A 27,926-nucleotide genomic window follows, 5' to 3' on the forward strand; every position below is an offset into this window, starting at 1 on the left:
GTGCAATGTAGATACCTTTTGCGGTAAAATTAGCGAAAAATTAAAGTTTCAACCTAAAACCGCCTAAATCTACCCCTGCAAATTTTAGGAAGGCGCACGCCCGCCACGCCCCAGCCTGAACCCGCCCCCGTTTGTGATAAAGACATCATATTTCCTGAATTCACCCTTCTCTATATCCTTGACTTTCCAACTTAATTGGAATATTAAAGTGATCAACTTATGAGGTACAAACTTGTTTTTAGTTTAAAAATCTTGAAACTGTATAATAGTTTTTACAACAAGAGTTTGTATTAAAAAATCCTAGAAAAAAGTGATCATTTATTGTGAACATATGCACAGTTTCCACAAGTTCAACCCATGTGGGACCTAATCTAGACAACAATTACATGGACAACTTTAAGTAAATTCTGTTTGAAAACTAATACTGCTGGCATATTGTTCATTTAATCTGTAACAAAAAAAATCACTGTCTAAGTGAGCACAAACATAGAGAATTTTTTTGCTCATAAATCTCTTTAGAAAAGGCCTTTGTTCAACCTCCTCCAGTCCGCGGGATTCACTTCTAATTCATGCATCTCCAACCCGGAATTTCAAAGTGTGGATCCATTCTTACTTCGGAAATTCATCAAATATTGATAGTCCTGATATTCAGTGATTTCCAGTGGATATTTTTGAAGAAATGCTGATTAAGTGTAAAGTGTCAAGAAATTTGATGACATAAATGTACACAGCTACAAACGACGATTCAAAAATGCATTAATAAACAGGCAGTATGAATATGCATTGCATTAAAATAAATGATTATTTTTTAAATGACTAAGTTTTTGATTGTTCATTTAGCTTACAATTTGATTACATGAATATTTTAGGTCTTCCTTGACTAAGTGACTCAGTACTTTGATTAAAGGTTCTCCTATGCATCACTCTGTCCAATATTAAAAATCAATCGAGCCTTGTAATTGACTAAAATGTGAAAAGGTTGTGGACGACGTGCGAAAAGTGAAGACTTCGGCCCACTTTTACCTTTTGTTAAGAAGATCTTGATATGGAGGGAAAACGTTAAAAAAATCACTTGAGTGGGGTGCTGTGTAGACATGTTCAACTCATCGACTTCGGTCCACAAGTTGCCTAGTTTACCCAACAAAAAATAGACAGAGTTCTGGTCTTCTGCTGAGTCTACGTCCACTCGGTCCAAATTTAGTGTAACAATCGGTGAAAGGAAGCCACAAACATATATACGCATGATGTATGTGTTTATTTACAGTCTTCTGGTGTATTTAAAATGCATAGTATCTACGGTGATGGATGGATACAAACTTTTTTTTGTAGTTTGTTTGTTTGTTTACTGTACAAAACTAAAAGAAGCGTTGTTGAAAAGTAACCTTAAGCATATGAAAAATGATTCTTTCATTTCATTTCTATAAATTTTGTAGTACATTTATCTTGTACGAAACCACGGGGATACCATTTGAAGTTTTGTGATTTCCATAGTACCAAGTAAACAAAATGAAAGTAATATCAATAAAATGTTGTTATTATACCCAAAAGTTATCACACTGGGTAAATCATAAAGCCTCTTTGTCGGGTTATAGATAGGATTATACTACAAATGTTATCATTGGGGCCATCAGGGTATTTATAACCAGTTACATATATTACAGTTTAATGTCATCAAATGAAAATTCATTATCAGATTTGTACCTCACCTCACCTGGCTGTCAACTTCAAAAGCTTTTACTTATTTCACCTGTAACGTTGTCATTTATCATGGTTCGATGAACAGCATGTCAACATCTCTCTACCGTCTTACACTTGGTTCGGTTAAATACGCGTCATTAAATAAGGGTATAAAGAACAGTCAACAAGTTTACTGAATGATCTTCATGTAAAATGACGAATAATATTGTCTGATATCTGTCTTCAAGTATCATTTTGATTACTTGGCCGATTTAGTGTCAATCAGAAAGATTAATTTTTGTATTACCAAGGACAAATCAATTACTGAGTATTAAGCTTCTTTTACGGTGATATCAAAAAATAACGGTAAATTTAGACAGATATGTGGAATAGGACTTATTCGTACAAATTCGAGACAGGAGAGTCTACCCTTTTCAATACATGGGATTATGTCGTTTTTGGACTTACCCTCCTGGTTTCAGCAGCTATAGGTCTCTATTATGCAATCAAAGACAGAAAGAAAAATAGCGAGATGGAGTTCTTGTTGGCAGGCCGTAATTTGTCGGTAATACCAGTATCCTTATCGCTGCTATCTAGTTTCATTTCGGCTATAACGTTGCTAGGAACGCCTGCGGAAGTTTATAGATATAATACCATGTATTGGCTGATTTCTGTAGGTTTTGTCATCTCTGCAGCGGCATCAGCACATGTTTTTATTCCAGTGTTCTACAACCTCGGTGTCACAAGCGTGTTTGAGGTAAGACCCAATAGTATAGTTAAATGTAAACAGGATTTCTTCATTTTTTGCTTAGCCTGGGGAAAATCTATTGACATCCTAAATGATTGATATCACGTGATTAACATTGAAATATGCCATACATATATGATACGGATTTTTATATCTCATCTTATAAATAATACCACCTCGATCCATATCAACCCTAGTTTCAGCTCTCAGATATGGATTTGTCGTTGGTGGTATGGCATATATGTGATCTGTTATTTCCAGTTGTTTTTATAACACTCAGTCATAAACTAACTGTGAAAACCCGATAATAAACTTACTCTCCTCTCGTATCAATTTCAGACCCGCATATTGCAGGAGACATGGAGTCTAATCGACTAACGACGGATCTACTTGACATCAAGTCAGTTTCAAATTTCTATCTTACAGATGATACAATGTATCTTCAATATTAAGTTTCAACGTCTTACCGGACTGACTACTTGCCGGACACTTACATGCACTACATGTACTAGCTGCAGTGATGTAGCTAGGTCATATGATTGATTCACTACGGTTCTCATTTACAATTACAAATCACACTGCTATCGTGTATCGTTTAAATTACACAAAGATACATCTCGTTTCCTTTTAAATTTGGCACAGTGTTAATTTTTATCGCCTGATTTATTGCTGTTATAGATCAAATGCTGGCGTTTTTAAATAATTATACAGTTGCGAAATCTGTCGTCCCCATTGTCTTTGTGTCCCATCCCTTTTTTCATTTCATCATCACTTCATGTTCATTTTATCATCCATTTCATGTTCATCGTCTGTATATAGCTGAAATATTACTGCTCGGGCCCCAACAATCAATCAATCATTTACTTTGTTTGCAGCATGATACTTTTGGTGAATTGAATGTTTTAGCCCTATTGTGATTTTTTTTTTCGGCACCTCGTTGTAACTCGTGTCGGGAAGCAGAATTATTGTTGCTACACTGTTACATGTAAAATATTGTTTACAATTTATAACTGTTCAACAGTTCAATATTATTTGAAAAAGAAATATATCGCAAAAATTACTTTTAATGACACTTAGTGTGAAACGGATGATTTGACAGCCATACAGTCTGGGAAGTATGCAAGCTAGAAGTGCATACATTGACTTATTATTTTGTGCAAAAACGTGATGTGACTGCAAATCTGGTGTTAAATGCACAACACATTTATTTCAGAGTAGTTTGTGAAAGGAAAATCAAACAAAATGGAAAAGAAAAACACACAAATAGTGTATGCAAACAGAATATCGCTTTGTCGTTATAATCACAATACTGGTAATGTCATTGGGCTGGCGTCATAATATTGCGATTTCATAAAATTTTGTATGTTCTCAGTATGTCACAGAGTCATTATAGATGTGAATTAACCACACTGATAATTTTGTATTCACAATTTTAATATAAAAAGGCGTATGAAATTCACCCATTATCACGTCTCATTTTTATGTCGGTTTAAGTATCATTCTGTGTAAGAATCAGGCAATAGGTGGCACATCATTTTTCTCATTTGGTCTTTATGCCTTAAATACATTCAATGCATTTAGAAAACAACTGAGAAGCTGTTTAAATTTATCCTGAAGCATGTACGACATAAATATTTTTTGACTGCCTTTATAGGGAAAAAGTGCTGGAAAAATTTCTCGCCATTTTTCCAAAAGTGCATTTCAACTAAATTTGACTTATCAATATATTAAAAAGGCAAACGTCATAAAGACTTTGATGCTTGTTTCTGGAGGTTATGGGGTATAATGACGCGTTTTTTTGTTTTTTGTTTTTTTTTTTGTTTAATTTTTTGTTTTGTTTTTTGTTTGTTTGTTTGGTTTTTTTTTCATGTGCCACACCGTATACATATTTTCCCTGATTCTTAATTCTTAAACAGAGAAGTGCTTAAACATAAAAATTCACGTCGAATCACAGGTTAAAAAGGGGGTGTTAACAGGCATAAGGGAACGAGTGTGCAACCTAGAAAGTGTACCAACCCATCCATATATACTGAACATGCTTTTTATTTATAGTTTGTTGACAACTAAAGCTTTGATTGCTGCACTAGTGATAACGGTAATTTTTAAGTCGCTAATATTGTTAGTGACTTCTTTGCACTCCTAATTGCAGTACTGTTTATTATATGATTTGCATAATGATATATTACTATACCACCTTAGCAATAATATCGTCATTTATAGCTTAGTATGGGATCAAAATGTACCTCTATAATAGCCGAGAAACCCCTATACTCGACATCACATACAACACATTTTCGAATTGAAGCTCTACTTTTTAAACCGTCGGGACTTGCCGCTCTCTTTTATTTAATATGAAGATAGTTCGCATAATAGTATATGCATGACGTGTTAGTACCGACGAGTCGCTTATTAGCTTAAATCGTGCGTAACAAATCCTTACGGGGAAATCCCATACTAAAATCCGCCATGTTGGTTTCTACGGGACGATTTGTTTACAAACGAAGTTCGTAAGTTCCCGTCGAACTCCGGTGACAATCGTCTGCTTGATCAACTTCTCGGTATTGTACGTTGTTCGCGTAAAATAAATCCGAGATATCCGAAATAACGCCGAAATGCATTCAGGGTTCTTCGGTTTTTGGACAAACCATTTAAACGTAAACAACATCTCCTAGTAACCCGATCACTGTAAACATGGCCGACTTTTTACAATGTAAATATTGGCACCGAGAATTAAAATCTGACCGGAATTTAACGGTTCAATGTTTAGGGAGAAGCCGTTTGGCTAAACGAATGAGCAAGTCATTTAAGACAATTTAAACGACGGTAGGTGTCAATAAAGTGGTAGAAAATATTTTTATTCAAATTTTAACAGTATCTTATTTATGTGACGCCGAGTATAGTTTCCGATTCAGAGGTGGCCAGTCATTCTGGTCAAGTCGCCAAATTTTAAGAGCTTATCGCAACTTCGCTTGTCAACGAGTTCGTACCATTTGCCGATCGTAGCCGATTGACGAAGTATTGCGTTACACAACAATATTGTTCTAAAATATCAAGTACATTTTCGAAAATTGAATACACTTATTTTGCAAGCAATGTACAAATGAACGATGTCAAAAGATGTGAAATGGAAAAGAACATAGTCTTCCTCAGATCGACCCAAAAACTTGAAGTTTCAGCTCACCAAAATTTGTGATATATAATTCTGAACAAAGTCCATACAAATATCTACGCCAGGGTTTATGGTGAAAATGAGAAAAATCAATGATTGAATTTGCCCGGATGTTGAAAGCAAGTCAATAAGTGGCATAGAATATTTGACGGTTAGGCATTTAGAAGACTTCAGTCTTTGATTTATATTGCAATTTATAAATATAGAAAATGAAATAAAGAAACTAATTATTCGTTACACAAATACACCAAGGACTACTAGTAGTTAACCGACATGACAGCTCCAGACCAGTTGAAACCTACAAAAAATGTGCAATATTAATCCCAATTCTTCCCTTGCAGGGTTGAGAACCATGGTACATCACAGATTATATAATAAGTCTTGCCAAACACCGCTTTTAAATATGGTGTGTTAATATGTAAATGACAAGGGGTCGTGACCAGAGTATTAAATTTTCCAAACGGTAATTCGTCAGAACGACTAATAAAACATAAAGACTGTAAATGAACTGCAAAATGTGTTCTGTATTTATTATGTGAAACATGTTAGTTTTTTATTATTATTATTTTTAATCGGGATTTATATTATTAATATATGGACCTATATTGCATCCGGATTTTACTCAGGTTGATTACTAGCATTTGAAATACTCAAACAGCCAAGACGCGGCGAATGTTTAAATTGTTTAAAGAAATGTGTCAAATGAAAAACGTGACAGATACAAACTGTCCTTGGTAGCTGGTTGACTTTTTCCGCCAGGACTACTTTTTTTTATTGCAATCTTAAGAAAAAAAAAGCAATTTTGATAAATTGATAAGTACAATTTCAACGTATTAGATGCGAGTTCATTTTCTTCATGAATAAGCTACTGACATTTTATATCTTTTGATGCGCTTGGTTTGGGAAACACTTTGAAACAGAACAGTTTATGAATTTCCAAATTCTTGGTCAATTTTGATACCCGTAACCCAACCTTATACTCCAGCAAAAACACCACTGACTAATGATGACGTCCTTTGCTAGTTAAATTCTCTCTCTCGACAAAAAAAAAATAAAAAATAAAAAATAAAATAAATTAAATTAATCTCTTCATCATTTATGTAAAGTGTCATTAACATTCATGGTCATAACATGACATTGTAAAAACCAGTTGCAATATCTTAGTAGAAATTACATAATTTTCACGTTGGCAAGCAGATGGGATATATGATGATCGCAAAGAATCTATGATATGTTAGTTGAAATTACATTCGTGTCATTCAAGCTGGCATTCACCTGGTAAATATGACGAGCGTGAAGAAATACGGTAAACAAGTCGGCGTTGAATCAGGAATTATACTCTCCTCCGTACAACCATTGGAAATGATACTTGGTGGCGAATGATACAAGAACTTACTCGTAGACTGACAACAACTGGTGAAATGTTTTATGGTCCGTTAATCTTGTAATAAAAGCTTTAAAATGCATTTAGATTTCTTAATCAGAGCTTCTTAGTAAGTAAAAACATTAATTGTGATGCTAATATCCTGAACGAATCGAGTGCCCAACTCTGTACATATTTAAAAAATGTTTTCCTTTGCAAAATCGTACATTAAATTGAGGCTATTTCAATTTAGTTACGTTTTAAGATCACGTGACTGTTGTTGTTGCGAATAAAACTAACTTTTAAAAAATATTGTATGATATGTGAATGCATTCAGAGGAATCTTCTATTCTGTTATTCCTTTATTCATTACATAACAAATAATGAAAAGAAAGTGGTTATGTTGGGTTTATTCTGACCTGAATAAAGTTAGACCTACTATGCCAACAAAACCTAGATTTTTGCAATTCATCCACGTAAAACATGAAAGCCAAAATTTGTACGTGCAAAATCTGCTAAAGTTAGTAAAATATTTGATTAAATTACATTTTTCTTTGCAGGAGTTTTTGGCCACATACTTCAACACCTTAAATTGTTCCTACAATAAAGGCATATTGCATCAAGGCAAAATTAGACAGAATATTTATTTCATTGAAGTATCTCATGTGCCCCATATGAACTTCCAGCAAATTTCCTAAATTCATAAGATGCATATAAACAATATTCAGAGACTATCCTCCCAAGTCAGGGTTTTGAATCCACCTTCGCGCCCTCAAATCCCTGACTTCACTCATTCATATTTAGCGGGTATCGTCCAGCCGATTCCGATTGGTTACTTTTCCGGGTACGAACTATCAATAAAAATTGATTTAACATATAACGTCAGTGGAAAGGTAAACAATTACACGGGATTATTATAGTAACTGATAGTCGCAAGATATCACAAATTATTTAATATGAGCAAAATTGATAACTATAGATTATGTTTAGAGTTTTTACCGAAAGAAATAGCCATTTTGTAAGTTATATCGAAGAGTTTCCATTACGAGTGATTTGATTGGATTTTGGATTCGGGTTAAATTTAGGTATCTCACTAGATGGCGCTGGACGAAATCCGCTGGTTTATTCTGGCTATTCCAACATTCTAAAATTTATAGGTAAAAATTGTAAAATCCATATAGGAGTAGCCAGAACGGTTGTATAAACAAGGGATTAAGTCTGTGTGTACTGTAAAAAACAAAACTTTAATTGGAATTCTAAATGTGTTGGAATTACCTGTCCCATATTTGCTGTATGTACGAAATTTTATTTTGGATCTGTAAAGGTTTCATGTGAAAATTCTTTTGAATTTTAGACTTGCAAGTGTTAAGGTGTTATTTAAAGTTTTCTTTTTTAACAAAGTAAAAGTAACATCTAACTGTGCATTTGTCATGGTAAACTGAGAATGACTTCAATCACAGAAATCAGCATACCAACCCGCTAAATATGAATGTGTGATGTCAGATGTTTGAAGGAGCGAAGGTGGACTCAAAAACCTTAATTTTGGAGGATGCTAAGAGACGTACGGAAGCTGATTAGTGACATCGCGCAATTCCATTTAATTTGTTGACAAATAAATGGTCATTACAAATGAGTAATTTTTTTAACAAGTTAATCAAGTTCGGTGCATTGCATTTGGGCGCACTGACATTTCAAATGGGCACAAAATTCTTGAAAACGGGCGCATAATCTCCTTCAAATTAGTGCATGATATTTTTCACATGTACATTTCATATGGGCGCATCATTTTTTAAATAGGATTTTCAAGAGCTAGTGTAAGTGAATAATATAGTTTTAATATCAATTTATTTATTTACATGATAAAACAGCATATCACGAGATGTTATAATTGATATGATAAAACAGCACTAAACAATAAAATGGGATTGTTAACTAAACCTCAAAAGCAGTAGAAGATGAAATTGACTTGCTTAAAATACAAACATTCTTAAAGAGTCCTGCTAAAACATGACATCACAGGAAGCGGTTTAACTGACAAACTATATATCTATTCGAGCGGAATACTTGTAGCCCAACGCTTAATGAATTCAAGACAGGTCAATTCCTCACTACAGTAGAGTCGATACTGTTCCATAGAGTATCAATTTTCTGCCGTTCTTCTCAACGAACTGTCGCAACAAATTATTTGTCAAAACAATTTACTAATTTGATAAAACAATTTATGAACTTGTTACAGCAGATTAAATAAAATTGCGCAATGTTCGTAATCAGCTTCCGTAGAGATATCGTTGTAACCGCTTGTAAATTTTTTGGGGTTAGTCATATTTTAACACAAAAACATGCCAATACGTCTTTTTAGTGGGTAAGCAAAGATTTTCAGTAACTTACAGGGCTAGAGACTCGCATTTATACTCCTTTGATACTATATGTAAGCATGGATTTACAATTTCAATACTTTCTAATGGTAGATATATTAATACATACACTGAGAACATTACGTTTTAATTACTTACAGTATATCCAGTTACGGTTTGGGAGAGCGGTCAGAGTCATAGCGTGTATTGTATACTTAACATGGATGGTGAGTTCTTCGGCAATTCATCATTGACCAACTACTTTGCATTTTATTGTTTTTCTGTCAATACTACTAAATACCCTCGATTGCTTCGAGCCCGGCTAACCGTTTAATAATATTTTGAGTCTATTTTCAATAAAACAATTTTTACTTTGACAGTACAAACTTCAAATGGATTATGAAGGTACAATGAATCGAAAATTTTAAACAGACTACCATTAGAGCTGTCTCTCTGAAGTAGATTTTTCCAGAATATGATGTCCATAAACAAGCTGTAATATTGTACCTATATACTATTATGAAGCATGTTATGATTGGTATATTTTATTTAAAGAGTTTGTTGTTTTTATTTTCAGTTGTTTTATATGTCTATTGTATTGTATGGACCATCGTTAGCTCTCAGTGCAGGTGAGTCGTTTGTCTATTTTGGATCAAACAAAAGCACCACCTTATACATGTACTAGTATTCATATTTTCTTATCGACGCCAAGATTGTGTTGTCTTAAAAGATGTTGTACAAACTATGTTCAGTTTGTTTATCTGTATATTTCTTCTTATAAAAAAAAATGTAAATAGTGTTGTCGTTCTATAGTTAACTGATCTGATAACATACATATTGTATATACCATTAAGTGTCAGTCCTTGTAAGAATCAGGCAGTAGATGGAACATGGTATGAAAAAAAACATCATTTTGATAGTGTAATTTGACTATTTGCACAATCAGAATCCAGAAAAATAGGCAATATTTTCCATATCATGCTGGACCATTGATTTACAATTTCATTGAAATGCACTGAAAATGATCATTTCAAGGGCAGACAGATCTGTCAAAAACCTCATTTTTCTAAGATTCTATTGAAAAAAATTGAACAAAGATTAATTTTTTTTTCAAATGGAGAAATTAATATCCTTGAGTAATGTTACATTGTCAGGTAGGTCGGTTTTGACATGCATGTTTCTGATTTTTCCCATTTTACCTGATTCTTACAAATACTTTCACTTAAGATTTAAAAAGAAAAATACATATACATGTAGTAAAATTTATTCCGCATGTTATATAAATGTGCTATAATACTTTTCCAATCTGATTAAATTCTGCGATCTGACATGTGATCAAATATTTGATTTTAAATAGATTGATACTTCTCGTGTTACTAACCACATTGTAAATATTCTATTTATATATCCAGTAACCGGAATCAGTTTATGGGGCTCTGTTATAGCTGTTGGGATTGTTTGTACCTTTTACACCACCCTGGTATGTATTTATAAAACAGACAATACTATTCCAAAGTATTTAATCATGACAACTTAAAAACTTGCCACTAGTAGGATTAAACTGTCTGATATTTAATATACGTGTCCAAGGTAAGGCTTGCGAGGCCCACCAAGCTCTTTTTCGTAATGCTTATTTTGTAATGCTTAAAGCATTGAAATATTTACAGGAAGCAATAATTTACATTCCAATATATAATATGAACACAGCTGAATATGACATATATTTCCTTACACATTTCTCACATCCCGGGTTATAGGTTCCCCTTGCTTTGTAAATCTCTGGATCCGCCACTGCCGATACTACACTGTATGTTGACTGTGACAACGACATCTCTCCGTAGTTTTGCAGATACGGACAGTTGGCCATACATGCAGCAGAAGAAAGACGATCTTTGTTATATTTTCTTATGCTCGTGGTAGTCATACAGCTGACATTCCTGTTATCTTTTATGTTTCATCACCCCTTTTCTACATTTTGTTACATTTTATTTCTATATTTCTAGGGTGGTATGAAAGCTGTTGTATGGACAGACACATTCCAAATGGTAGTCATGGCAGCCGGCATGCTTACATTATTAATATCAGGATCCATGAAGATGGGTGGATTAGATGTAGCTTGGGATGTTGCTCGTCAAAATGAAAGAATCAAATTCTTCATGTAAGGTTTTTTTTCTTTTTTTTGTGTTTTGTTCTTGTTTCTTTTTTCACATTCATTTAATTATATAACGTAACATTTTCCGTACGAAGCTTTAATTATGATTTTGGTATGGGGGAGGAAATGATAATAGAAGTCAGTGAACGTGGCATATCAATAACAGGCGCGTAGCTGCCGTTAGGCAAAAAAGCTTTTGCCTGCACTTAATTTTGCCAATTTTTTTTTTAGATAAAATACATCCAGGAGAGGCATAAACGATGCTCTAAAACGCTATCTCCGTGGAGCTTCGCCCCCAGACCCCCTGCCGTAATTTTGCCTACACTTCAATTTGGCCTCAGCTACGCACCTGAATAATACAATTTTGGATATTGACTTAACGCTTTTAAAGAAATATGATCTTTCGTAGAGTAAAATTAAGGAACGTTTTACAGACGGGTTAAAATTGGCTTTCGGTGAACACTAACAGTTACTGTTGCTATAGCTGTATTTGTAAGAATCCCTGAAAACCTGTCAATACTTAACTTTAATATTTTATATTGTAGAATGGACTTCGATCCAACTATCCGTCACACTTTCTGGAATGTAGTGATTGGAGGAGGATTGTTTTGGACTGCTGTTTATGGAATTAATCAGGCACAGGTCCAACGTGCATTGTCTTTACCGTCTTTAAAAAAGGCTAGATTGTGAGTTGACACATGATATGTGTCTTGGTTTTACTTGTATGTTTGCCTTTTCATAGGGTTATGTTTGAACTTGCTTGCGTCTGATTTTACTTGTGTGTTCATGTTTGCTTTGTTTACGTTGCCTTTTACTTGAATTTTCACCCTTTCAGAGGTGATAAAATGCTTTATTTGACCTACATGCATGTACATTGCTTTATGGTTTAACTTATTGGAGTCTATTATTTTATTTATATGCATGCATTTTCAGAGCTTTATGGTTGAACTTACCTGGAATGTGTTGTGTTCTTACATTAGTGTGTTTGGTTGGTGTTACTATGTATTCTTACTTCAGTACGTGTGACCCGGTCACACTGAAAGTGGTAGAGAAAACAGACCAGGTTTGTAGAATGTCGAACCTTATTCAACGAAAGTTACTTGATTATTAAAATATCAATAATTTCATTTTTTTAATAAACATATACATGTTCACGTGTACACCAAATTTGTCCTGAATAAGTCCAAATGAGAAATTAACTTGGCCCGCTTGTTAAGGACATTTCCATGTTGACATTTTTTTTTACCCAGTTGTAATACATGTACACGTATATTCGTCGTTATTTATGAAGCATGTTTTAACGTTAATATTTAATTGGTTTCCTTTTAGCTGATTCCATTATTTACTATGGATTTGGTAGGAGAATATCATGGCTTGCCTGGACTTGTTATATCATGTGTGTTCAGTGGTAGTTTAAGGTAAATCCATTCACCTATGAAATATTCAACTTAACTAAAAACTCCTTTAGTCACCATACTTGACCTTCCACAAAGCCATTATATAAGATCCAGCTAAAGTCAATACCTAGGACATTCCTAAATGAAATGTTTTCATGCATATTTTTGATAACACATTTAAATTTAGCACTGAAACATTGTTAAATACATCTTTAAATGTATTAAACATAAAAGCCAGGTCAAACTTAAGGAAGAATGTTTTATAACTTCTATATAACATTGACAACAAAAAGTGTAAAGAACATAGTTATTTATACCCCACCCAACGAAGTTGCGACCCGTCCGTCAGTCCATTTCTGCTCCGCTACATTAAATATTTGCAAATACATACACGCCCTGAATCGTTTAGGTTTCCTGCGCGCTCGATAAACGAACGTATCGTGCGTTTATATGGGTAACCTGCGTATGGAGTGTTCATATCACAACTCGTACGTTTTGCCAGAGGTTTGCCCCGAGACAGCTCGGACGCCGTGACTAAGCGATGGGTCACCCAACAATTGAAAGACGGCATGAAAGACATCGACGAGCTAAATTTGGAATGTAAGCAGATCCAGATGGCCATCAAGCGGATGCAGAGGGAGTATGACGCATCGATCAAAGACCTTACCAAAAAGCTGATCGCCGTAGAAGATAAGTCGATAAGTCAGATTGCGTCTCGACCAACGGCGGCAAGGTGAATGTGAATCTAGACATGCAAAAATATCACCTGCTAAATCTCCCACCTCCTCGGACCGACAACGAACCTATCACCAAAGCCCTTCACGATCGCCTGCAGGCGGATCTGGACGCATTAAGGGTCTTCGTCGAGCTGAAGCATGCGTAAATCAAGACTTTCTGGTCTCCTTTGATCGAGACCGGAAAACCTGCTGAGGATCATTGCAAGTCGGACTCTCTGATCCAGGAATTAAAGGTTTTGGGATAGCCTCTCCACTTGACGTAGATTTCCTTCGTCCCTCCCCGGGTCCGCCGGAGGGCCAGAGCGATGGTAAAGACCTCCGTCCAGCACGGAGTATATCCCTTCTCGAAGGTGCCCTTCTTCTTTGTGATTCGGACCTTATCGCCCACGTCGAATCGCAGCGGCTGCATGGATGGGAGGTCTCCGTAAAGATTCCAGAAGACCTTGGTCTCGTGCTCTTTCTGGCTGGCGGCGGTGGGAGTCATCTTGATGGATCGATGCTTGGTGGTATTATACTGGTGGACGAGATCGTCCAAGACGGGAAGGTAGGTACGCGTGGAATTGGTCGAGAAATATTTGAACATCTTCTCCTTCATGGTACGATTACAACGCTCCACCACGCTTGATTTCTCTTCGTTCTCTGTGGAGTAGAGATCGACGTCGTGCGTCATTGCTCGTGATCACGGCGCGACTATTCGTCTCCGTCTTCCTCTTGCATTTCAAGAGCACATTGCCATTTTATATAGATAAATGGACGTTGAAGACGTTACCTACGATGAGCCCACCGCGAGTCGTCGGCATAACCACTTTCTCCTCCCGCAGCGATCCATCCGAGGTCTGATCATCGGGAAATCGGAATGCGACAAGACGACGCTGCTGAATAACCTCCTCCTGCACGATGGATGGTTCGACTACGGTCGTCTCTACGTCTTCGGAAAATCGCTCCACCAGCCCATCTACCAACTACTGCGGCGGGCGTTGGGGAAGGAGTTTTCGAAAGACGATATCCGCGACCTTCTCTCCATCAAGGAACGCTATCCCCACTCTTTGGTAGAAGTGGTGGAGGTGATGAAGCCACCGTCCAGGCCTAGCGGTATCGAACCTTTTTTCTTTGACCAGGCGAGCGACGTGCCCGATCCTCGAGAGCTCGATTCCGCCCGCAAGAATCTCATGGTCTTCGACGACTTGATGCTGAGCAAGCAGAGCAAGTGCGAAGACTACTACGTGCGCGGCCGCCATAATAACGTGGACTGCTTCTACCTCTTCCAAAATTACTTCAAGCTCCCACGGCAATCGATCCAGAAGAATGCCAACTTCATCTGCCTCATTGAGCAGGATGCCAAGAATCGCGATCATATCCGCCGGGACCATTGCGGCGATCTCACTCCGGCTCAATTCGATGCCCTATGCGACCACTGTTGGTCCAAGCCTCACGGATTCCTGACCATCGATCTCACGAGCCCCAAGACGGCAGGGAAATATCGATGCAATCTAGATGAGTTCTATCGAGGCTAAGATAAAGAATGGATCACTTGAAGGAATTTTCCTGGAGAATCAGTGGGACTTGGATCGGGAGAAAGCCCCCATGACCACCCCCTGAATGCAAGCACCGGTGGGAGCGTGTGCTTATTCATGGCGAAATCCGAGGATATAGCTGCAGTGGATGCGCCGCCGAAAGGTACGCCAACCGCTTCGATGAACAGGATTTCGAAAGAAGGACCTATAATTCCCACTCCCGTCGCAAACCTAAGCAGCCGCCCGGACCATCGTGCTGCATCAAGACCGTCCGTGGCCATAAGTACACGTACCCATCCATATCGGGCAGTGATAAATGCAAGAGGCACTCGAAGCTTTTCCCCGAGGCATGCTATCGGTGTGGTGCTAAGATCGCCCGCGGCAAAGCCTTGCATCGTATCCACGAGGAGACTATACGCGTATCCAAATTTGCCACCCTCTGGTCGGGCGCAAAACTGAGGATGGTGGAGGAGTACGATCTCCTCAAAGGCGTGCAGAGGGCCGACCGCGAGCCTTTCTGCTCTTCCAAATGCATGGAGAGTGCGTAGGATCCACTATCCCTTCGGAAAGTGGGGTAAATCTACGGTTTTTGCTTCCCGCTAAGGCAGGAGGCAAACAGCATTGGAGGGCTATGGCTCGAACTCTAGGGGGCGTTCACTCAAACGCTTAGGGAAATAATCTTGTAAAATAACGTCTCCGTCCTTCCTTAGGCTCTGACGGGCGCGGATGCCCTCCCTTCGTATTCACACTTTTCTGGGTTCGTCACGACTGTCCCCACAAATTTTCACACATTGCAAACTTTCGTGGGGGCGTTCGATTCAACGCTCAGGGGCGATGGCGAAGCTATAAATAAATGACGTTTATCAGGATCACCGATCCCAAGCAGCGTGAGGCGCTTACCAGGGACTTGCAGGAGACCAAGCGCAGCATTCAGGCTAGCGATATGCAGCGTCGCCTAGATAAGATCGGAATCAACCGCGACCTCTCCAAGATAGTCAAGCCCGTGGTCGAGACGCAAAAGGAGACTGCCTCCCAGATCACCAAAAAGATTGAAGATATCCCACTCGCTCTACCCACCCAGGTGCTTGTCCTTCCCCCTCCTATCCCTGCCGACGAGGACGACGACGACCCACTACCCATCGAGCAAGCACTGCGAACCAACCTCGGTCCGCGAGCGACGCACTATCTCCAGCTCAGTATGACCCCTCAGGCCGACCATACCTTTGGATTGCGAGTGGAAGACGGCTCCATCATGATCGGAAGTCTGCCCATCACTTTCGATGGAGACGATATCGTCGTCGATGGCGAACGCTATAAGGGTACTCCTGGCCTGTGGGAGCTCATGGTGCTGAAGCATCCCAAAGATTTCGACGTGGAAGACCTGAATACCTATGGCGATATCCTACGAGCATCCAATGCGATGTATCAAGGAAATTCCGTCCTCTCGCGCACTCCAAAGTCCAATCGAAGCCGCAAATGGAAGGAGATCGTATCCTACTTTTATAAGCAAGATAAATATGGCAGCGGGGTGCCGACTGTCTTCCTCCCCACATGCTTCGACCAGCTGCTAGATCGTCTCGATCTTTGCGCTGCTGCCTACCAGGCTGGAAATAATGGGGTGCGTAACGAAATCGTGGCCATCCTTGACGCCATGAGAAAGTCTGACCATATCAGCAGGGAACAATACGAGAAGCTGCATCGGAAGCTCCTATAAATAAATTTACGATGCCTTTAGTAGTGAATCACGGTTATCGCCGGAGATATGCCGTCGGCGGACGAGGACTATTCGATACCATCACCAATCTAGCCGGACGCGTGCTTACCTCCTATGCCGCCAAGACGTTGGATAGTAAGGCCGTGAGCGCCGCTTCCAATGCAGCCTGAAAGGTGCGAGCAAGGCCGTGGACCACGTCGTCCATCGAGTGACTCGCAAGAAAAATCCCTAAGACCAAGAGGACCTCGCAGCAGCAGGCCCGTCTCAATAATCTTATCGCGGGCGGGAGCATCGCCACCATCCACGACTTCGTCCGGCGCTATAAATAAAATATATAATGGCCGATATGCTCACTATCACCGAAGGACTGACTCGATGAAAGTCTCCAGGAGTATCAGGTTCACGAATACGAACCTCAAGCCGGGGCGCAGCTGAATAATGCCGGCGCAGAGATACGCATCAATATCGAGACCCAGGATCTCTTCCTCCACCCCGCCGAAAACTATCTCTTGATTGAAGGCCGACTTTAGAAGAACACGGGTACTGCGTATGGCGACGGAGATCTGGTTCGCTCATCCATAATGGTGCCATGTATCTCTTTCGTAGCATGAGCTACCGACTCTCCGGCCAGCAGATCAGGCACCTCAACGACCCCGGCATCGACACCAGCATGCTAGGAATGCTGACGTACCCCGACGATTTCTCCAAATCGCAAGGCCTCAACCAACTATGGTTCAAAGACTCCACGACCAATGCCGAGGCAGAAAACTTTGGATTCGCAGCACGTCACAGGTATATCATCACTAAGCCAACCAATAAGGGATCATTTTCCTTCTCCATCCCGCTCAAGCACGTCTTTGGCTTTGCCGAGGACTACGATAAGATCGTCTACGGATTCAAGCACGAGTTCTCCCTGGTGCGCGATTCGGATGCAAATGCCATGCTCCGAGCCGCCGTCGTCAACGACGTGGCCAGAGTGCAAGGTTTCCTGGTCGTCCCCCACGTCATCCCCTCCGACGAAGAGAAGCTGCGGCTCTATAAGACTATCCAGAGCAAGACCAAGATCGATTGCTGATTTAACATGAAGCAGTGCGTCTAAATCGCCGTGCCCCAGACTTCGCATTTTCACTGGCGTCTAGCCGCTAAAAGCGGGCGAGAAAAACCGCGATGGATCATCGTCACCTTCCAGACCGGTAGGGATAATGACTAGCTGCATAATGCCGCTGTCTTCGACCACTGCCGATTGCGAAATAGCCACGTGACCCTCAATGCGGGGCGCTATCCCGCCGTGGACTTCAATACCGGCTTCATCCAGTGCAGGGTCGCCAGGTTCTACAAGGAAGCTGCCGAATCCCGCAAGAAATTCTATAGCATGGAAAGTCTGCTGACCAATGGCGGCATCAATCCCTCCGACTTCATCGCTCCCCGCGCTTATTCCAGAATCCTCCAGATCAAAGTCTCAAGTGACCAAAAAAAAAAATTTCCCTATCCAGTAATTTGGATTGGGAAATTTCGAACCCCTAGCCCTCGGTTTTTTTTTATTACTTCCTCACCAGATCGTAGGAGAGGTATTCCTTTTTGGACTTTTTGCTCACTTTGAATCCCGTGCTCCGGACGTATGCTCCTTGCAAGGGATATTTTTCTTTGTTGAGCGTAGGGCAAGCCCATACTTTGGTGCTCTCTCCTTGTCTATCCTTCAAGGTGAGGATCTTAGACTTACCGAATTTTCCATCCACCTCTATCACCTTCGTGGCCTTGTAGATTACCCCGATGGGTAAGTCCTTCCATTTCAGAGCTTCCTGCTCTTCAACCTTTTCCTGGAAGAAATCTTCACTGATGAAGTCTTCTCCGATCGATACGAAAGCCATAATTCTTGTATTTACCCTATGCTCAATAGGGATGCCGTCCGTTTGCATTGGCCATTGAGGTTGGAGGTTTTATGCAGGATTTCTGCATGTGGTGTAGAATCGGCCTTTTCACACTACTACGGAAGAAGAAAGGAAAACTATAACACGTTGAACAAATCGGTTTTCATGATGCAGATTGATACACCGTGACGATCAGATTCATGATGTTCTGTAGTGATGACTTCAATCTTGTAGCAACACAATCCTCTTCTAGAGGCTTGATTGTAAGAAGTCTAGCGCGGTACAAAAAGTCTGAGTTAGAAGAACTCTTCTATCGTGCGGTGCGCTTAAATGAACAATGGACGAAAGATGAATAATTAATGAAGAAAGAAAAAAATAGAAAATAGAATTAATAAAGACAGAAAATAATATTAGTAAAAAAGTATAAAAATAATAGCTAAAAAAAGGAAACATTGAATGTACAAAAATAAACGAACGCTTCTATCTCGCGTTTATCGTGCGTTTAAACGAGCACAAAACGATGCACGAACGCTAAAATGGGAAACGCGAACGCTTCAAGGAATGTATAAAGTAATTGAAAATGATATCATTAATGATAGTTTACTTGACAGCACCATATCATCAGGTTATAACGCCGTGGCAGCTATTTTGTTGGAGGATTTTGTGAAACCCTGCTATCCAAATATGAAGGCTACAACCAAGACTATTTTCTCCAAGATTGCCAGTGAGTGATTTAGCAACATCAGTTTAAGTATGCAACAACATAATGATCATAGGTTTGCTGTATAAATATGTCTTTATTGAATGAATAATAGTAAGAATCAAAATAAATACACCTCGGAAACAGTATTACTCCAACTCGTAACGGTCCAAGCAGATAATCGACTTCAAAATGAGTTTTTTTTTAATAAAATTGTATTGTTTCAGCTGATACATTACCAATACTGAAAACAAACCAATTTTAATCATTGTTAATGTAAGTAAGATGTAATTCTACCAACATCGTCTTGTATTTTTGTTTTAGTTATTGTTTGTGGTGGAGTTTGTCTTTTGATAGCATTTGTGGTGTCCCAACTTGGTGCTACAATCTTACAGGTATATTGCTTATTATCTTTGCTCCATTGTTGCTACAGATCTATCCACTTAAATTTATATTTCCCTACTATCGGCTCAATGTGTTAAAAAATGCTCACTCTTGATTTTGTTGATAATTGGTTTCGTCCTGTTTTTTATATTTTAAATCCAAACGTTTAATCAATGTAGTGGTAAGTTTTTGTTCTGAGCCGAATCATTAATTTGCATTCTTGCTATCCTTTCCGACTGAAAAAGCATTATATGCATACATTAATGACCTTCTAGCTAGTGTTTGAAACTAGTCCTTGAAAAAATATTTTTAGTTGATTTTATTCGAATGTTAAAGTAACAATATAAGCTTAGTGAAATGCGTTGCCTTTAAATTATAATAACAAACTTTAAAAAAAAACAACAGTATGTTTACCTTTTCCCTTTTAATAACAGGGAAATGTGTGAAAAGCTCTTAAATTTCAATACTTTAAACACTTCCTTTTATATTGTCCTTCTTTTATAAATATCGGTAATGTATTCTGTATTGTAATTGATTATGTTTACTTATTAGGCAGCTTATATATTATTTGGCATGCTTGGTGGTCCGCTGTTAGGATTGTTCACTCTTGGCGTTGTATTCCCTTGGGCCAATAAGTGGGTAATGTATCAAAATCATAGTTTATATGTTTGTTATATTGTCAATTTACTAAAAACATGACAAGATACTGAATGATCATTTGGAACATTTGTTATAAACAGGTAATGTTTTTTTCCATGGTTATGTTACAGCTGATTAACCATACAAAACAGTGCTGTGCCAAATGTGACAGCTCTACATTGACTTCTTACTACATGTACATTTTAAGTAGCAGTCTTTCTAAAAATCAGACAGAAGGTGATTCATGCATGTAATAAACCCACCGAATTTAGTTTTATTTCTGGTTCAGAGACAGTTAATGATCACATGACCAATCTTAGTTTCTCATTTGGTTGTTGCGCTTTTGAGAAAAAAAATATATAGATTGTACATGGAATTTGAACTTTGCAAGAGTTATCGTTCTTGATTTGGCTACATTTGGCCGGTTTTAGTGGGAGATTAATGTATGAATTTCTAAAAAGTGCAGATCTGAATGCAGAAAAGCTTATCGCAATATGAAAGTGTATGTGGACTGAAAAATCATTGTTTGTTTGTTTTTTTTTTCTTCACTTTATCATTGGCAGTGTCTGAATTTTATATGGACTGGTTCTTAATTAATAATTATCAAATTGGAATTATATAGAACCTCGACACCCAGCCCTTACAATACCTACATAATACATTGACATTTTCCCTGGCCATTAAGAGGGTGTCTAGAGAAGACCCAGACAGTGGGTGGTACATGCTTTATGTTAGTTACAAAATAAAAAATATTCATGAGAGACCACAAACTCATGATGTTCTCTAAAAAGTGAATGTTAGTTTGTATATTCACTGAAACGGCAAGAATGAAGTAATTTACAATAATTGCATAAAAAGCACCAGAAACTTTAAAATAAATAGAAATAACTCGATTATCTGTTCATAGTTTACTTTGATACGGAAATACTGCTGACTTCTCTTTCTGGCATCATAATGAGTGTAACTTTGCATTAAATCAAACAAAATCAATGGAAAAATATTTAAACTGGACTGTCATATATATAGGCTCTGTCTGGTTTTTACGTGGACAGTGTCTTAAATTGGTTTTATCTAATTACTTGAGTATGTTTACCTTCTTACTTACATGAACTGTGCCGCGTGTACCAATAAATAAGCATAGAAAAAAAGATGACAAATTTATTATTCTTAATGAATTTACACAATCGGGCCGTTTTTGCAGTTGTCGAGTAAAAGTGGAAGTGAAAGCTATCCATTTGCCTACTCATGATAATTACATTATGATAACGGTCGCTATATTACAGTGAGCTTTGATCGGTCACTTAACACGGCCGTAGCGTAATGGAGGCAAATGCCTCACTTTTGAAACGACGATCAATTTTTTTTCTTTCTCAAAATACTTTGTTTTCAGTTGTAAAATATGCGAGATGCAACCAATAATTAAGTACTGTCACGTTACATACAGTGCTTGTTTATTCGGCAGTATTGACAGAAGTATTATCCACAAGTAAACTTAGTAGCATTCCGAATACAATTGCCGCGGAAAAGGTAAAATCTAAAATGTCTCTTCGAAACTGGCTGAAGACGGGTTCTCTCAAGAGAAAAACAGACGAAAAAGGTAACTTGATATGGATATATATCGGTCCTATACATATTAAAACTAATCACGTATTGCTAAGTCTGATACAACGGTATGTTGATCATTAATGTTTTCCTTAAAAAGTCACTGATCAACAAGTGATAATCGGTTTTACTGTCCAATTATTTAGCATTCAATCTTTTTTTTAAATAATGATAATAATAATAATTATTATTATTATAATGATGATGATTATAATGACAAAATAATCAATATTTCTTTTCTTTTCTTCTGTTCAAAAGTCATGTAAGTAGGTAACAAAGATCAAGTTTAAAATCACATGACGAATCGGTTGATCATAAGGATGCAGTTGAGAAGGCTAAGAACTTTATTTCCGTATGTGAAGGAAAAAAATCTAGTATCTGTGCATCTTTAGGCCAAGCCTATGAAGACAAGGTTAAGAGAAATCATGATATCCTTCTTTCTATAATTGATGTCATAATTATTTTAGGACAGAGAGATATTGCATTTAGGGGAAATTGGAATAAAATTACTCGTCAAGAAGATGGAAACTTTCAATTTTTTATCAACTGGAAATCTAACTTTGATACAGTATTAAAAGATCGTCTTGAAACAGCACATAAGTCAATGACCTACCTATCACCCCAAATTCAGAATGAATTGATACAATGCTGTGAATATGAAATAAGAGATCGAATTTTTGAAAATTGTAAAATGTCTGCATTTTATTCAATAATGGCAGATGAAACTACTGATGTTTCCGTGAGAGAACAACTCTCGTTATGCATCAGATATTTAGATAGTACCTCCTACGAAGTGCGAGAGGACTTTTTGGGATTTATCGAACTTTTGGAAGTTGAAAAATGGAAAAATGGGGATTACCACTGGAGAAGCTTCTATGACAAGGCTACGATGGAGCATCGGTTATGACTGGATATGTATCAGGAGTCCAACAGCGCATACGCGAGCAGTGCCCAAATGCACCTTTCGTTCACTGCAAGTCCCACAACCTTAACATAGTGGTGACCCAAAGATGCAAAGATGTGCGCCAGATCAGAAATTTAATGTCATCAGTTGGTCAAATGACATGGTTCTTGTGTGCTTCTGCAAAGCGTAAAACCATTCTAAATTCCTTTACCGGTAATTCAAAATTAGTAAATGACATGCTAGAAGGCTTAGAAAATGAAGAGGAAGGCGTTGATATAAAACTTTTGAAAAATGGAATAGATGCTTCGGTGACAAGATTATGCGAAACTAGGTGGACAGCAAGAGTAGACACCATTTCATCACCCTTAGCAAACTATAAATCTGTACATGCTGCCTTGACCGAAATTGAAAATGATGTAAGCACAAGTGAAGCAAGAACAAAGGCAAGTGGCCGTCGACGCTATCTGGAAGATCCGGGATGTATTGTTGCAGTAGTAGTCGGCCATTTTGTTTTGAGTATTATAAAGCCTCTAACTTTGTTTCTTCAAAAGTCAGACTGCAACATGGTTGATGCTTTTGAGGAATCAAAAATTCTTCTGGAGTTTCTGCAGGAAAAGAGAACAGACGAACAGTTTTCAGAGCTTTAAATACGTAGTGCAACTATTGCTGATGCAATTGAGATAGATCTTATGCCACGAAGACGAGTTGGTCGCCAAGTCCATAGAGAAAATGCAGCTACAACAACTGCAGAACAGCAGTGGAGAGTGAATTTATTTTTTCCGTTCATGGATCATGTCGTCAATGAAATAAGACGCAGGTTTCCTGATGAAGTAAAAAATCAGATGTACGGATTTTATCTAATACCAAAGCATGTTAGCAACCTTACGTCTGATCTAATCGAACCTATGTTTCAGGCCTTTCCAGATGTGATCAACTTGGAAGAATTTAATATGTGAAATTGAAAGATGGGTAAAGAGAACAGTTAGAATGCAAGATGAAGGAAACCTTTAAGAAGCTATTAAGCTTGCTGACAAAGACTTATACCCAAATATTTTTGTTGTATTTCAACTTCTACTTACTCTTCCGGTTACATCAGTTTGAGGCGTCTGAAAACCTGGGAACGTGCATCAATGGGTGGAGAAAGACTTTGTGGGCTTGCAATGCTTCATGTGCATAGAAACGACTTTGAAATTGAAAGAGAACGTGTGCTGTTAAAATTTGACAGTTCTGGTCATTGCAGAATTGGAAAGTTCTGGCTGAATAGAGACGAAGACAAAAATTGACGTTTTGTTCACTCTGTTTACCGTATTAAAACAGAACTAGTTATTAAAACACCTGGTTTCAATCATTTTGTGTTTGTTTTTGGTATAAATAAGCTTAAGTTTTCCTGTCAGGATTTGGCGAGTTTGCAGCTTGATTTTCAAAAAAAATTTTCGACCCCCCCCCCTTTTGCCTCAGTTTATTAAAGGGTGCGCTACGGCCGTGCTTAATATCTCAAATCGTTATAGTCACTATGTTTTGGTGTAATTACAGGGAGCTCTGATCGGTCACTTAACATCTCTAATCATCACATTATGGATCGGCCTCGGTTCTTACATAAACAAAGTTGTAGTAACGTCACCATCAGCTCTTACAACTGAAGGGTGTCTGTTTACCAACGCTTCATTATATACACTAACGGCGACGACAACGACATTGGCTCCAGGAACGACACAAGCGCCTCTGTCGGAGGAAAAGTAGTACTTTTTATATTATTTAAGTTTTTTTTTGAAAAAGATGTACTATGCAACGAGATATGTTTTCGTTTCGTTAAGTTGAATAATACATGTATAACATTTTGAACCGATCTATAATAAGATTTGAGTGTAGCTCTTTTTATTCCTTTTATTTATCGCTGCTTTAATCAACTCTCGTAAATTGATTTGATTTGAGAACAGTTTGTTGAATGTTTTAAATTTAATAAATATCTACACACAAATAATAGTACACAATGTGTCCGTTCCCCGAACTCTGTTGAGGCATTGTGAGAAAAAAAAAACTGAGTAATAAAACAGTAGCTTTGTCTTCAATTAAATTTTGTACATGTAGATTTGCTTTATGTTTCAGAGATGACTTTCCTCTATACAAAATGTCGTATATTTGGTATACAGGCCTGGGTCTTATAATGAACGTCATTATAGGCTTGATAGTCAGTTTTATAACTGGTAAGGTCGTCATACATGTACATTGTACATGTATCTAGTTAAATAATTTAATTCTTACTTGTAGTAAAAACTTTGCAGGATTCAATTAAATGTCAAAAAAGTGATCATTAATTGATTCCTCGCCACATTTTGACAAAAACTTTTGCACATGACAAAAAAACAATGAAACTTTTAAACAAATGTGTTGGCAGAATTGAATAAATTAGAAAACTAACCCCAAAACAAAAACGTCATTGTACTGAAAATTGGAATAGATCAGTAGTGTTTTGCATAATTTTGCAAAGTTTATGAGCTAATCAATTAGTTTATATGTCGGGGCGGATTCAGACACTTTGAAAAGGAGAGGTGTCAGTCGGGGTTTCTAAGAAAAGGGGGTGCTAGGACATTTTTTGCAATTTATTGTCAATTTTACTTAGAGTGTAAGACTTAGATGAATAAAAAAATATCGGTTTGTAAAACATGGGAAGCAAAGTCTGAGAAGGTCTATATTAAACTAGGCTGATCTTAAAAGACGTACATTGGTCGAACTGAATTGAGCTTAAAAGGTCTTAAGTTAAACTAAATTTGTCTAAAAGGTGAAAGGAATCGGAGATTTGTAATTTTTCATCAGTTTTCGGCAGATATAGTGTTCACAGAGGGAAAAATTGGGCATGTCACACCTTAAATTGGTGATTTTTTGATGGTTTTGAATGTCTTTTACAGGTGCTACTAAACCAAGCGAGATAAATCCAGGACTTATATGTCCAATATTTGATGAACTGTTGCCATGCCTCCCAAAGACCTGGAGAAAAAAGCTTCATTTCGGTGTAAGACATGAAGATGTAAGTTTTTTTTATTTTTATCAAATTTTTTAATTAAAAATGATATGGAAAAGAGTACGTATTTTGCATTCATGCTTAATAAGAGATTCATTGTGATAACCACTATTTTGAAATCATCCCGTTTTAACTATTTTCCTGAGCAGAGCCGCAGTAAAGCAGTAATGAAATAACAAGCATAAATGGGGCGAATTCAGAGATTTTGAAAAGGCGAGGTTCCGAAAAAAATGGGTTGCTGGCTATTATTTGGTAGGGTCGCCACTGCATAAATAAATCTTTAAGAATTCAGTGTATAAATAAACATTATGTCCCTTTAAAAAGAACAGACAAAATGATTGTTATTTCCACAGTTAGCAATCCAATCAAAAGTGATGAATCTTTTTTTTCAGTTTGTCAAGTATTCTCCTGATGATCCTCGGACTAAACATGGAGGATATGACAATAAAGCATTAGATCTTCATGATTTGGATGAAAAGAAAGAGAATCCAGTTTCTACAGTTTATAATGGCAGCCATGCATATGTCAACGGGACAGACTACGAAAAAAGTTTTACCAAGCTTTAAATAATCCAAGGAATCCTGTAACTGTTTCAGTGTACTTGTATTTGGGACATACATACTTAACATTATAATTTCATGCGTTTGTTCTTTAATACCCAACTGTATAAATTTGTCTAAAGGACCCTTCACATTTCTTGACATTTTAAATTCTTCTTGGGGGAAAAAGTCTGTCAAACAATTATCAGTAATTAAATATGACATTGATGGATGTACTATATAAGTTTTATGATTTACACCGTCTCTAAAAAGTTATATGGTAATTTTTAGTGCAGATCTATGGTTGATACATATGTTTCTACAACTTGCTGTAAATGTGTTTAAAAGAAATAAACAAGTTTGATTTCTGATCTTCGTATTAACTAATAAGGAAAACAATTATAAAGTTCATGAATTAAAATCTTTTCATAGAATTGATAATTTAGACAACAAAATGCGTACATGTTTGTCATAACCATCAAATCATATACATTGTACTAGCCAGTTTGTTGACCTACATGATGAACGAAAATGTATGATACATTTATTTAATGTGTTAATATTTTTGATGGGTTCATGTCAAGAATGTACTAGTATTGTTGCATAAAGTTATATCTGGTGATCTGTAAAACACAGAATAAGCTCCAAGTGTTGGCAGGTGTGTACATTTATATTTTCCAATGTTCATGTTTATTCATCTTAAAATTATGATAATCATTAAGTCAAGCATTGTGCATCCTCCCAAGTCATGGTTTTTCAGTCCACCTTCGCTCCCTGGCGCAAAGATGGACTCGAAAGCCTGACAATGGAGATGTGCATTGCGTATTTGTATTGTAGTTGGATAATTTGTGCAATATATATTGATTTTGCAATATACCATTGATGTCGATGTGGCTAATCAAGAGTAAAACGTGAAAAATATACTAAATGTTAAAAAGGTCAGTATTTGCCATTTCCAACTTATTTTATTCAAAGTGGCCATGGTTGAAATAACTATCAAGTAAATGATAGCATTTTTTTCTTTTTCGGTAATACTTGACTATAGACATTTTTCAAAATACTATAAAATTTCATTGACTTTGTAAAAATTAATTGTACTTAGTTATACTACATAACCCCTATTAGGAAAAACTCGAGTCTTCATAGGAAAAAATGTAATAACTTCCGAAAATTGGCAGACAACATCTCTCATAGAGTGAAATATACATTTGAAGTAATGAAAAATAACTATAATTTCAAAATCCCATACAGCTATATGATTCGTTCTTTTGGAAATACTAGTAGCTTCATAAGTTCTAATCAATCTGCATGAATCACATCAAACCTTTTTGAAATGTATACGTTTGTAAGCTTTTTATTGTGTTAAAATGTACTCATATTTTGCTATTTTACCATTATACAATAAACAATATCTTGATAACTTCAGTGTCTTTTATTGACAGATAA

The 27,926-nt window shown here is 37.2% G+C and overlaps 1 protein-coding gene and 1 pseudogene across 4 annotated transcripts; both read left to right on the forward strand.

Moving 5' to 3' along the window:
* Positions 1 to 1,785: 1,785 nt before the first annotated feature.
* LOC148620262 (sodium-coupled monocarboxylate transporter 1-like) lies at positions 1,786 to 27,900 on the forward strand. Of its 4 annotated transcripts, none has more exons than XM_088581004.1 (15): positions 1,787 to 2,434; positions 9,473 to 9,538; positions 9,889 to 9,940; positions 10,724 to 10,791; positions 11,315 to 11,469; positions 12,009 to 12,149; positions 12,397 to 12,526; positions 12,793 to 12,881; positions 19,293 to 19,417; positions 19,718 to 19,788; positions 20,330 to 20,416; positions 24,456 to 24,658; positions 25,029 to 25,126; positions 25,829 to 25,947; positions 26,334 to 27,900. In XM_088581004.1, exons 1-15 carry the CDS (start codon positions 2,060 to 2,062, stop codon positions 26,505 to 26,507), a joined length of 1,953 nt encoding a protein of 650 aa, XP_088437130.1. In that variant the 5' UTR covers positions 1,787 to 2,059; the 3' UTR covers positions 26,508 to 27,900. The 4 variants fall into 4 exon arrangements, with proteins under 4 accessions (XP_088437132.1, XP_088437130.1, XP_088437131.1 ...); XM_088581005.1 differs by having other exon boundaries at positions 1,788 to 2,434; positions 19,305 to 19,417; XM_088581007.1 differs by lacking the exon at positions 1,787 to 2,434 and adding an exon at positions 5,590 to 7,975.
* On the forward strand, positions 21,956 to 24,449 carry LOC148620263 (zinc finger MYM-type protein 1-like; annotated as a pseudogene).
* Positions 27,901 to 27,926: the final 26 nt, after the last annotated feature.

The sequence above is a fragment of the Perna viridis genome, chromosome 4, assembly GCF_037379345.1.
Source record: "Perna viridis isolate PV_CMFRI_1.1 ecotype Kerala chromosome 4, ASM3737934v1, whole genome shotgun sequence".
NCBI lineage: Eukaryota > Metazoa > Mollusca > Bivalvia > Mytilida > Mytilidae > Perna > Perna viridis.